This window comes from Amia ocellicauda, chromosome 16 (assembly GCF_036373705.1).
Source record: "Amia ocellicauda isolate fAmiCal2 chromosome 16, fAmiCal2.hap1, whole genome shotgun sequence".
Classification (NCBI taxonomy): Eukaryota; Metazoa; Chordata; class Actinopteri; order Amiiformes; family Amiidae; genus Amia; species Amia ocellicauda.
Genome location: NC_089865.1, coordinates 4586367 through 4599527, shown reverse-complemented (window position 1 = coordinate 4599527; position 13161 = coordinate 4586367). Strand labels below are relative to the sequence as shown.

The following is a 13161-nucleotide window of genomic DNA, read 5'->3' as shown; positions in this document are numbered from 1 at the left end:
AAGTAATTGCATTCTGAAAAATAGATATATATTTTCCCCAGGATTCGCCTTCAGAAAACAAATAAATCTGTATACTAGGCATTTTCATTTTTCCGAACAAGATTTAACTTTTGACCCTCAGCTGGGGGAAAACTCTCGTAAAGTAGTTTATGTCCATTGATTGTCTTGGATAGAAAAGGCATTTTACTATAGAATGATTGTGTATTTCTCTCTATCTCTCGCTCTCAGACACAGATCAATATTAGTTCTTCTGGCACCAAATTAAAACTGTAACTGCATTGATTACATGTAACATCGTTTGCTCATTAAACAGTATTCAGAGATTGTTTGAGAGAACCCACTCCAGACCCTGATAAAGGGAGTATTGACCCCACAGTTGATGACCTTAGGAACTCCCTGTATTGGTATGTTGTGGGTTGGGTTACAAACATCCTTCCCAGTCGAAGTAAAAGTTTTGGTCCATTTTAAAAGAACAGGGAGAGACACAAGATGTGTTGCTGTGACTGACTCGGTTGGACGTCAGTCAAATGAAACGCGAGCCTTCCCTGTTTCCCTGCTCCCTACAAGCAGAGTGGTGTCTGTCTAATGCAGAGCCTAGAGTGTCCTTTCTGACAACTTTTGCCAGAGTAGTGTACCGTATTCATTCTGCAATAATCCTAAACTTGGTACTATGTTAGAACATGCTAACTGCTTCACTGCAAAGGTCAACTAAACACTCTTACTTAAAATATGTATAGATGATGTAATGTAGAGATATGTAGACTATAATTATATCTTTTCAGAGTTGAAAACTTATTCAGCCAGTGGAAAACTGTTAAGGGTAAGTCTGTGTAAACCATTTCCTGACACTGCATAGAAATCAGTCAAGTGTGCATGTATTTATACGTACTCTGGTTTATAGTATCTGTAATAGCTGAACATTATTCATTATAATTATTGCAATGACAAATTAAGTCATCAAGTCTCTTCCAAATGCGAGACTGAAATCAAAACCTACCTAGGAATATGATTTTAATTCTGCGTGGATAAATAAAAAAGGCAGTTTGATATTGATTTCCTGTATGTAATTCACAAAAACAATCATCATTACAAACATACTGTCCATGTAAGCCTGAATCAGTTAGATCCCAAGCATGTAAAGACTCCAGAGTCCAGCACTAGGCTTTGTGGTTTTCTGAACAATACCCCCTGCTACTCCATCTTTCACTGTGACATTAATCTCTGCCCGTGGCCCGGCCACTGCTTGATTTAGAGCACAAACTGGACCTGCTGTCGCTGGCTGTGGGACCCCCCAGGGATGAGTGTTTGACAAATATTTTCCAACCCAGTAACCCCCCCGCCCCCCCACCCCATCACGACCCACACAGCCACTCTTTTCTTCTCCTGTCTTTAGAGAGGCTTCGACTCCGAGCTGGACGGTCCACCGTTAATCATCTAATTTGTCAAAATCTGCGCTCTGCTCGGGGCGGACGCTGCGCTCCTCTCTCTCCCCCCTGCCCTCCGCGGGGAGACCGCTTTAATGGACAGAGGAGGGCGGGGAGATGGGGTTCGCATTGGTGCCTTTACCGGATAATTGTTTTTTAATGCTTCGAGATGCTATGGAGACAAGTCTACAACCTTAAGGCTGTTTGTGTCTAATCTTAGCTCGAGACCCTCCTTTTATCAGCGGTGGTAATCTAGAGAGAGATGTTACAGCGCTTGACAAATGTCTAGTTTTTTCCCTTCTACTCAAAACCGTAGGGATCTATTGTTTCACTAGCAGCTGTTGAAAGTGTGGAGAGTTTGCTGAAGAATTGGTGAGATGGGACATGATTAGACTAATGTCTCTGTGACAATGTGCTGATTATACCTGTCATGGTACATAAGCATGCCCTGAAAGCATATATTATCATAAGCATGTATTTTCCATAATTAATGAATGCATACATTATATATATATATATATATATATATATATATATATATATATATATATATATATTTACTGTAAATATATTTAAAAAAAAAATAGATGGATAAACAGTTCCTTAAACTCTGCTGGGTAATCTGAACTATGAACACTTATTTCTAATCAGAATTAATTGAAATGTAGATGAAGACGTGACTGTGAATTAAGAGGCGTATTATAATATATGTTGTGTATAACATTGGATTGTCCAGTAATCACTACAGCTGTTGTGTGGATGGCGTGTCGGGGGTGTGTTGCTCTTCTTAGCAAACTGCTTTTGAGTGAAAATACTTTGAAGGTTTACCTTTAAATGTCAAGACGTGACAACGCTCTGTTTCAGCCCAGCATCGCCCTATTGTGCCTCCTTGAATGTATATTAATAGTTATCTAATGAGCAATAAGGTAATAAAAGCAGATTTTTCTCCCCACCCCTAGGCTATTGAGCAATTAGAAATTCAAGAAAGTGGACGGTGGTTATTGAAGAGGGTAAAACACAAACTGTAACTAGAGCATAAAACTGCTTTTAATCTCAGGTGCAGATTATTTGTGGCTTTCCACAATACAGGAATATTTCCCCACGCTCTGACATGCCTGGATTGTAGCGGCAGCAGCTGAGTTTTCACTTGGGTTAATTATTTCTTAATCAATGTTTTCCATCCTGCTCTTTCGTCCTAATTCAATCTTGAGAGGATTCCAGCTCATCAAAGCGCTTTAATATTCAGTGTTTTGTTTGTACGAAGATAAACAAAAACTGTCTCTATCTACCCATTTATCATTTTAATTTAATGTCATTCTCAATTAACCTTCCGAAACAATATAGCCTCATCCTCACGTGCATTTTGATTTGGAAAACAAAGGCTGGTTTCGTGTTGTGGTAACCATTTGCTTGTGTCTCTCCTTCTGACTAGATTCAAACAATTAATTTAACAAATGGGAAATAGTGTTACAGTGTGTAATAGTGTTAATAGTGTCTGAAATCAGCTGACAATTAATCAACCAAGGCATCCACAGGCTTTTATGGAGAAGGAATATTTATGACAGTAAAATGTATCTGATCAGATTGACACTAATATGAATAATAACTAGGAAAAGCTTTCTGTGAGTTACTTAAGTGAGTTTTTACTGTATATATTAGAAAATGGAATATAGATTATATATTTGTTAAAACAAAAAAGTGCTCTTTTATGCTTTTACTTAGATTTTTATTACCCTGTTTATCTTTTTATCAAGCAAATCCCTGGAAGTGATTTTCTCAGTATTGTTCACAGTACATGCATAGGGACAATGTGTGCTGTGAGATTATTTAAATATTCATAAAACCTTCACATTTGTATATGACTCACTGTTTTGTTCTCATTTACATATATATATACATATATATATATATATATATATATATATATATATATATATATATTGATGTGCTTAGATGCCCTACTTATCCTGTTTCTCCTGAAGGGAAGTGACACAGGAGAGATGTTGTGCAGCAGCCAAGCAGCGAGGAGGTCGAGTTGGTTCTCTTTCCTCCTGAAAAACGCTTCGTCCTCAATGGTTGTGTCTTTGTGTCTTGCAGGGAGAAGCTGGCAGTGGCCCGGCTGCAGCGGGAAGTTGCACGAAGCAAAAGTGAAGGAACAATGGTACTTTTCAACTTACTACACCTTATCTCAACCACGCAGTGTCCTGTGCTAACAATGTCTGACACCTTCCAACGCCAACACCACCATCAAATACAGAAACAAGCAAAGTGTATCCATTTGCACTTTGCCCCTTTTTTTTGGTTGTGGTGGGGGGGGTTTGTAAAGTTTTTAGCAACTGTGATTTTTGTAAGTAGATTTATGTGTTATGGTTGTGGTGCTTTAGCAGTAATTGGATTAGCTTCTAGGACACAAGTCTGATCTGATTGAACCAGGAGATCTGAGGCAGAACATCTAAAGGAGTAAGTTTACACAAAGAGGCATTGTATCACAAAAAGAAAAGGCAATAAATAAGCAAGTTTGTGCAGAACGGCCACCACTAAGGACTCTCCAGTCCTCTGCACGTGACAGACCTACAACAGAGCAGTTATGATCAGACCAAGGAAATACCACAGGGCACCTTTTAATGAAAAGGCCAAGAGGGGAGATGACCCACACGTAATCCCTTTGTTTTAAAACAAAAAACACAGTCGCCACCCTGATTTTATGCTGCGCTCCTCCTGTTGGATTAGAACATTCCACATTTTTACTCAATCCTACATAGCAACAAGTGTCAGGGAACAGCAGATACCTTCATACCAAATTGCAGCACTATATTAGATTTTTGTTAAAATCACACTTGCCTAGAGACGGTGAGAACAGCAGCCACTTTACCTTTAGCGTGAGTTAAATCAGAGCAGAGCTGGACTGGATTCGTAAAGGCGCTGAATTGATATTCATGTCAAAAGAAATTACTTCCCCAGAGCTGTCGTTTTAGATTAGTTTGTCGGCGTCAAGCCCACCTCCTCCTATTCCCATTAGATACCAAAAATACCTCGGCTGTTCTTCCGCAGATGAAACAGAAGATGCTTTCTGAATCTATGTATTGTTCTTAGTCTATAGCTTTTCTTTAAAGGCAGATGAACACACAGCAGGGTCTTTCTGTCACATCTCTATCTTATTTTGATCAGTACCTGCTATCAAATCATTGGTTATTAAATTTCTGCAGAGATTTCCTGAAGGATATTTCAAAATGCTTTTCTAATGGCTTTAATACACCTGTGCTGGCAGGATTGAAACAAAACCTTTTCAGGAAAACACAGCTAAGAGCCTAAATTACACCTTGAGCTGAAAAGCTACTCAGACATCCTTTTTGAGATTGACACTATAAAACATGCATCAGTCCTACACACATGTAGTCTGCGCCTTGTCATGTTTACTACACACTTTATTCTTTTAGCCTCTTTCTTTCTCGGATAACAGCATTTCCAGACACTCCACATTGTTTACTTTCCTGGAGTTGTATTGTCTGGGACACAAAGGCCTCAAATCTTGTGACTAGTCACTTTTATGTGGCCTGTTTTGTCTCAGAAAATTGTTATTTTGTACTGTAAATATTGCGAGGCTTACAATTGTTTTTTCAAAATCGATAACAGAGTGCATTCTTTCAATTATACGCCAGATATTGTCACAGTCGATCGATCGGGCCCCATTACACTGCAGTGATGTAACACACTTTGAACTTTACCCTTTGCTCCGAGGAAGTCATGGGTCACGTGTTATTTAGGCAGGTAAAAATCATTTCTGAACCCAGCCTGGTGCATGAGAGAGTCTCTCTTTCCGTACAGAGGCGTACCTCCGTAGCGCGATGGCGTTGAAGCTCTGGTAATTGCCATCCCGAGAGAAGGGCTGGGGCTGAGTTATCTGTGTCAGCCAGGAGGGGAGCTGAAGAGGACCTCCTTTGTGGGGTCTGATAATCTCTCCTGGATTTGGCTGGAATGCGTCAGCTCTCAAGGCCTGTTTTAGCGCGCGATCCGTTTTCTCTTTCTTAAAGCGAGTTAATAAAATAAATATAATGCTGCCCATGGGAGATAATTGTCAGAGCGCTGGCAGGGTGACTTAGCAGCTACTGAATTCCTCCAACACCGAGACTCTCAGAAGGGATTAGACGACTGCAGTTCGCTACCCTTTGAAGTGTGTGTCCTTAAGTTTGTCTGTTTCCTTTTTTTTTTTTTTAAGAAATGGCTATATCCCAGAAGCTTCGTTACTTCATTCTCTGTGGCTCTGCTACATTTAAACCAATCTAAAGTCAGCAATGCGATTTAGACATTGGCTTTATCCCGGCTTCTGATTGAGATTGTTTTATTTATTGTCTAAATCCTTCCAGATGGCTCCGTATCAAGCCGTTTCTTTATTATTGTGGTGCATTCTGGGCGCAACCCGCTCTTCAGTGGCCATCGTCCAAGAAACAGAAACTCTTCTCGTATTTGAAGTAGATCGTCTCAATTTTAACAATCCAAATAGATGGATTACAATTCAGATAAGAGTAGGTGCACATGGAAGATGATTTAGTTTGAAACAGGTGATGCTGTGAGATTGTATTTGCTCTTGTTGATATTGTAGTTCAGTGCTGGCTGTTGTGTATTTTGCGTTTGAAATGAATATCAGATTACTAGTCACACAGGCTTGCATTGTCAAGCGATGAAAGCAGGACTGAAGTCGTGCGTTTTCAGGGCTCAGTTCTGCTCAACTAACCTGGTATTTTTTCAGTGAAACCAGAATGTCCACAAATGCCAACTCAATCCTTCTAAAGTAGCTTCTGTGAACTCCGTTTGAAATACCTTTTGTGGGAAGATATATTTCGAGTTGTAGCCCAAAACCTACTCGCCTGCTGTCCATTATTTAATTATTGACCCTATAGTTCTTATGAATTTATATACTTATAAACCCATCATGGCCACAGGAAAAGTACCTGCGTTCTTCATTTCAGTTTATTTCAGTAAACGAAACTGGCAAAAGGAAAGGATCTAAGTGACTTTAAAAGAGGGGTCATTATTGGGGCACGAATGGCAGGAGCTCCAGTCATAAAGACTGGCTCATGGTTTGGACAAGTTGGCGAGTGCATGTGTGGGACACCAAGAGAACGGGACAGGCCTGACTGCTGGACCCTATAGTGAGGGGGTCCGGAGGCTCTGTTGTGCTGTGGGGGGCATTTTCCTGGCATGGTTTGGGTCCACTTGTCCTCTTAGAGGGAAGGGTCACTGCAAACCATCATCAAAACCCCAAATGAGGGAATATCTTTTGGAAGAATGGTATTCATCCCTCCCGTAGAGTCCAGAGACTCATAGAATCTGTGCCAAGAGCATTGAAGCTGTTCTGGTTCTTGTGGTGCCCAACACCTTACTGAGACACTTTATGTTGGTTTTTCCTTTAATTTGTCACCCGTCTGTATGTATAAACTGGTATGTATTTATAAGTCCTCTTCTTTTTAACGCATATGACTTCATGACAGCCACGTTTACACCATGGTAGAAAGGAAACACAATTATCACTGGTTTGATGTGTCAGTTTTATCAAGAGAGAGAGGAGTTTGTGTGTTGTAGGATAGTCGCTTATTTTGCACAAATGAATTCTTTGTAATCTGGTTCAAAACCATCCTATAGAGATGAATACCTGAACGATACCTGAACAAGCAGTGCGTTTACATATTCATTGTTCTATAAGTAGCTTGTCTGTGTATTAATCTTGCCGCATCTGCTTCAGGGATCTCCGACATTCCTGTGTGTTCAGTTCACAGGGTCTCCGGTGCCGTTTCCAAAGAACGTACTTATCTAGACCCAGCATTAAACACTGACACATCCGGAGGCACTTCAGGGCTTGTCAACTCCTGATGGCAAATCCTTGAATAATAGATACGAATGTGCTGATCCTGCCAGCGACATTTGAAAATGTGCCTTAAAAGCTGCAAATTTTGTGTCTCCTATTTTGTTTTGAATCCGTAGCACACGTATCGCAGCGATCTGGGCCCCACTGGGACGGCACTGTTTATGAGCGTGCATCTGTCCAACTGTGAGGATGTTTAGATAGTAGCAGAGGGGGTTAAAACTGTAAGGTGTGTGTGTGGGGAGAGGGCAGATCATTTGAGGATCTGAGTTAGGTGTGAGTGTGTGTGTGTCTTGTAAAACTATTTTCCTATTCTGTAGTTTACTACACATAGCTGACCAGCAAAAACAGTATTGTAAGTTTGTATTTGCAGTTTAAACTGTTTCAAGATGTTTTTTAAAGTATTCTCTCTTCCTAACGGGTTAAATTAGCAGGTTAAATTTAGTTTATTTTAGTAAACGTTTTCACATCTAAAAGTAGTGTAAACGTGTACACCGTTTAAATCCCATCAAACAGGGAATTTCAACAGGGAAACGTTAACCGAGCGATTACAGAAATATGAAATAACCCTAAAATCTTAATTGCCAACCTCTCCAGTTTGTCACGCAAGGAGTTACATTCCCAGTACAAAGTATTCGAAGTAACAAGTATCACGTTTCTCACATTTTTAACTAACTACTGTTGTTTTCGGTATTAATAGTACGTTTTAAAATGAGAAATATGCACACTTGTCCCAAGGAAGACACAGTTTAAGCAATATCCCCTTACACTTGGCAGACACCTCTTGATTGATCTAGCGCAGTCAGTGTCAAGCTCTTATTATTTTATTCACACTGTAACGGTTTGTCTAAAGGACATGTGTGTAATCCAGTGTGAGGAATGAATCCAGGATCCTGGACAATTGAAATCGGTTGCAGAAACTCTTTAAAATCTTCATATCATATTAAACTGTTTTTATAGCAGCCCACACAACACGACAAAGCAGCCAACTTTTAAACACATCACGGACGATACAGGCCCATTAACCACGAGGCCTCTATTGCTGTTTTGATGGCTGCAGATGTGGAAGCTTATGTAAAACGGCCGCGCACATTATTTATGGGGAGGGTAAGATGCCGCACACACTCTCTCCCCTCTCATAAGCACCTGTTCATGGCACGCTTTGTTAGCTTTCCTCGTCACGAATGGCATATTCATTGCCTCGGTAAATCCTTCCCCTCTCTGAATTCCAGGGAAAACGAGCTGAATCAATCATGGTGCCGGCATAATTTATTTATGAACGTTGAATCGATGCACCATTGTCTTTCATGTCTGTGTTGTTCTGCGCTCGGGCGATGCCTGGGGCTTTGATTTAACACGTTTCCAACTGTGGGTTTGTGTGGCACGAATATTATTGGAGCTTCAGTCCTGATTTCATGTCACACCTGCACCCTCGTTCCTCAACATACAGCTTTACAAGAATAACGTTGTCCCCAAAGAATACCTCCAAACACACACCCTGCTATAATGATACTGGAAGTAATTGATTCATAGATGTATTATACTTTTTTCTCCCAGAGATACCAGCCACTAATTAATTTAGAGCCACTCTGGACCAATTAGAGTCTGTTAAAGCTCGTAAGTGGGATCAGGTGTCAAATTATAAAGGATACATGCAGTAAAGAGAGGTTGTAGGAACTTCTAAGACGAGTTTTACACCATTACCTGACATTTTCACCTTTTAGCTCCGTCGTTTACATGGCAATTTGAAAGAAGGTTGTGGGCTACCTTGGGAGGATGAAACTGTAAGGGCTTCCATTTGACAGGACTCAAATAAAACAATATTTAATTACAAAGACACAAAGTTTAAGCAGTTAAAGTTGCTGTTGAGAAGTTACAAACAATTAATGTTAATATTCAGTCATCTGCATATTAAATTAATACCAATCAATCATAATCGTTCTTAATTTGTTTACATACCCCACATTGAACAGAGAACTAAAAAATGAGTGAAGGCAAATCATTACCATAAAATCAGTGAATGTGATATTTGTAAACACATATATGTAATGTATATGACCAAAAACAATTAATAAATCATTGTTATTCATGATTTTATTATTCAGCCTTTTTAAATATACATTTAAATGTATTATGAAAGTAAAATGATTATTATAAAAGCAACAGCAATTGATAAAACTATGTATTTGATCATTTACAGTGTTTACACACACACACACATTTATGGGAACATTTACAAATAGCATAAAGAAAACACAAAGTATTAATATTGAATTATTTATGCATTTATTTATTTACCCTTCTATCCAGTAGCCTACTATACTGGCAGTTACAGGCTTTGTGCCACTAGAGGGCACCAGTATCTCTAAAATATGAATTAGGATGGAAGCGCTATCTTGGTTAAATGCGTCTCTTTAAACCTTTGCAAGCTTTCAAATGAACTAAATACAAGTGAAACAATCAACTAGAAAACAGTATTTAAAAACTACACAACATTATTAACGTCTACTGAAGTCAAACAGTATATCTTAATAGTACACAACAACAGGCACAAACTGCAGATTTCCTGTCACTTGGTTTATGTGGGATTGCAGAGCCATCTACAGGGAGAAAAATGAAAACCTGCACATTAGCTAAAGCCTTGCCTAGTAATCAGGAGAATCATCATCATCCAGTGAGAATAAACTAGGAATAATGTTTTGTGAGTGATATTGTAAAACTCACTCCACTGTTGAATTAATGAGGTATTTTGTATTATGATGATTATATATTATTAAACTTAAACACATGCTTTGTAATATATTGCCTATGCAGTGTTTCAAATAGTAAATATACACTTACTCTTCAATATATCCAGGTTTCTCTTTTCAGTTATTTACTACAAATAAATACCGTTACCTTCCAGGGCAATTTGGCCCACAGAAGCAGATTTTAAATATTACACTTTTTTAATATGCTTCCAATTAAAGACAGAAATAAAACATGGGTTTGGCAGGGGCGCTCACCTAAAAGTCCAGGATAGAGAAATGTTTTCAGCTGTTATGCATTAGCAAGGCTTGGTAGCAATTAAGATTACATAAAATATATTTTAATGTTGGATTGAATAATAATCCAAAAAAAAGGACCTGTAAAATTTACTGACGTTATAAATTAAAAAAACATAACAAAATGTGATACTTGCTGTAGATGCTATAAAATCATGCGTTGTTATTGCAAGTCTTGGCCGTGTTTGTTCCTTAGACATGGCTTGAGTTTTTATGACAAGCCCAGGGCATGTGTAAAGGTATATGATTACGGGGAACAGCATCTGCAGCTACTGATATTTCCATTGAAACGAGCCAAATTTATGATATAAAATGTATGTAGTAAAAGTTACTGTATTCAGATTAACTGACGTAAACTTGGATGAGCCAGACATAAATATACGACACGGACAAGAAGCCATTTTTCATAAAGGAAGGGTTTTGCTGATTTTGTAAAACATAAATAAATGCAATCATCTTTAGAAAAGAAAAAACACAATAGAAATAAGTGCATGAATTTCAAAGCCCCGTTTCCTGTGCCATTTGTTCTGAGTTGGTAATTTTTTGGGGGGAAAGCCAGCACGTTAGTTGTGTGCATTTATTGTGCAGGCCGGCACTTCGCATTATTGTCAAAAACTAGTTGCCCGATAAGTCTTTCTGAAATATAATAAAGTTCAGTTTTTTTAAGTTGCCTTTAATTCTTGCCATCTACATTTTACAGTCGAATTGACCATTTAAAAGGATGTAGATGTTTAAAATTGATACACATTCTCCAGCAATGCAGTGTTCCAGCTTTGTCGCACTTTGCAATCACCATGAACTGTAGGACATTGTGAATCCAAATCATTTCAGCAGATTTTACATTTAATCCCCCATTTTGCCGAAAGAGAAAACCATAGGGTACCGAGATAAGCTGCTATTATTTCAAAGCACTGCCTTCACACGACTTATAACTCAAAACCTACAGTTATCACAGTAATGTGTGTTTTAAATATGAGAGACTTTCATACCATAAACCATACATTTCCAGTATGTTGTAATGAATGCTATTACTATTATTCAATGTGTTTTTATCCGTGTGTGTTGACAGTGAAACACTGATGTTACTACTACTACAAATAATAATAATAATAGTTAGAAACTCAAACCCTAAGCATCAAAGAGAGGCTGTTGGCTTCCTATATTGCAATACTTTTCAATAATAAAATCCCCTCCATTGAAAGTCTGCTGGGTAACCGGGCTCTTCGCAGGGTTAAACAAACCTTTAAAAGTGGGGAAATGGCTCGTTCCAATACAGATGTTTGTCATGCGCCAGGCATGCTGAAGGGTGGTTTATGTTACTGTAGTGGTGGATTTATCACCACCATTATGTCTCGTGTAGTGTCTCCCTGAAAGACTGTAAAACGAGTCCACATAGTAGCCTGCAATTTATTGGCCTCTTGAAGCCCGTGAGTGGTTTTAGTGGTGACTTGGGTTTTATGTGGCTTGGCTGCCTTGCTTCACATAATTAAACAGCTATTTGGTGGAAAGTCTGCGAAGCCACAGAATGATTCTGTTTCAGATGCCGTCCGCGGGATGCGAGGATTTAATGTTTTCCGTTAGAGTCTGTCGTTTTCGTCTTTCACACAAATCCGGTTACATTTAAGTACCGTCTCGTAATTTTACTATGATCTTTTTGCTTTTACAGTATGTATTTCTTAATATTATATGCAATTTTTTGATTGAAATGTATGTTTAAACCCTGGAAAACCAGCCTCAAGTATTGAACTGGGGATAAAGTATATCCTGATAGGCACAGCAGTTTACAGCAGAGAAAGTATCCATGTAAATATGAAACTATAGAACTATTTTCTTTTAAACTGGTATTGGCAAAGCATAGAAACCTAATCTTGATTGCATAATGACTTTACTGGTTAGATTTCTTGTTTTTTCAAAAGTAATGTATATATAACTAACTAGTTACGAGGTTAGATCAAACTTTAATATCTCACACAAAGGACACCCTTATTATTCCGTATTAATTTCAGTGTTTGAGGAGGTGTTTGATATGTGTCTGTATGGAATCTATTATCTAAACTGTTAGCTGAGGAAGCAGATCTGATGAATGAAGGTTGAATTACAATATACTGTATATATATACACACACAATTCTCCAGCACTGTGTATTGTGCTTGTATTTTGTATTATAGCCTAGTTGTATGAGCTGCCCAGATCCTGCAGGCAGATTCTACCACTGGGTGGCAGTTTTAAGCCGCCACAGTATCTCTCTGCTCTGAATGGAGAATCAAGCTGTCAGGTTTTATGTTGGTTCAGGTCCCTGTGAAATGAATCGTGTAATTTTAATTCAGGCTGAGGAACAGGTTTGTAATGTATTAAGTATAATCAGTCGTTAATGTGGAAGTGGAATGTGGAATCCACAATACCGGCATCGTTTGTAATCGGTTTGCTGTGGAGGTGGTTGTGGTTCATGCTGACGTTTTTATTATCATTATTATTATGGCATTGCATTGCGGTTATTGTCTAGTTGTATTTCTGGCACTTGCTTCTATTTAGTGCATCTAGCCGGTAAGAGGCACTTCCTGCATGGCTAGCAGCTTTGACTTCTTGTATTGAAGTGTTTGCATTTTAAATATTTATTCCTCTCTCTTATAATACACACAACCAGTCCTGGAAAGCCAACATCACAGCTTTAAACAGGGATTAAGCCTCACATGATCTGATATGCACCGAAGCTTAAAGTTGGGAAAGTGTCCAAGTAATATGAAACTGCTATAGATCTGATTAAGGTCATTCTGAGAATCCCATGAGTCTGATCAAGTGGTTTTATCGGTGCGTTTGGGACTGTGGAGTGAAA

The 13161-nt window shown here is 38.7% G+C and overlaps 1 protein-coding gene across 6 annotated transcripts in view; it reads left to right on the top strand.

Annotated features, from left to right (window-relative positions):
* The window catches only part of LOC136711978 (nck-associated protein 5), a 187571-nt gene that overhangs the window by 82935 nt on the left and 91475 nt on the right, over positions 1 to 13161 (top strand). For all 6 annotated transcript variants that reach the window (XM_066688605.1, XM_066688607.1, XM_066688608.1 and 3 more), the window contains one exon: positions 3522 to 3585. In XM_066688605.1, coding sequence (XP_066544702.1) covers positions 3522 to 3585 — 64 coding nt within the window. The remainder of the gene's footprint in view (positions 1 to 3521; positions 3586 to 13161) is intronic.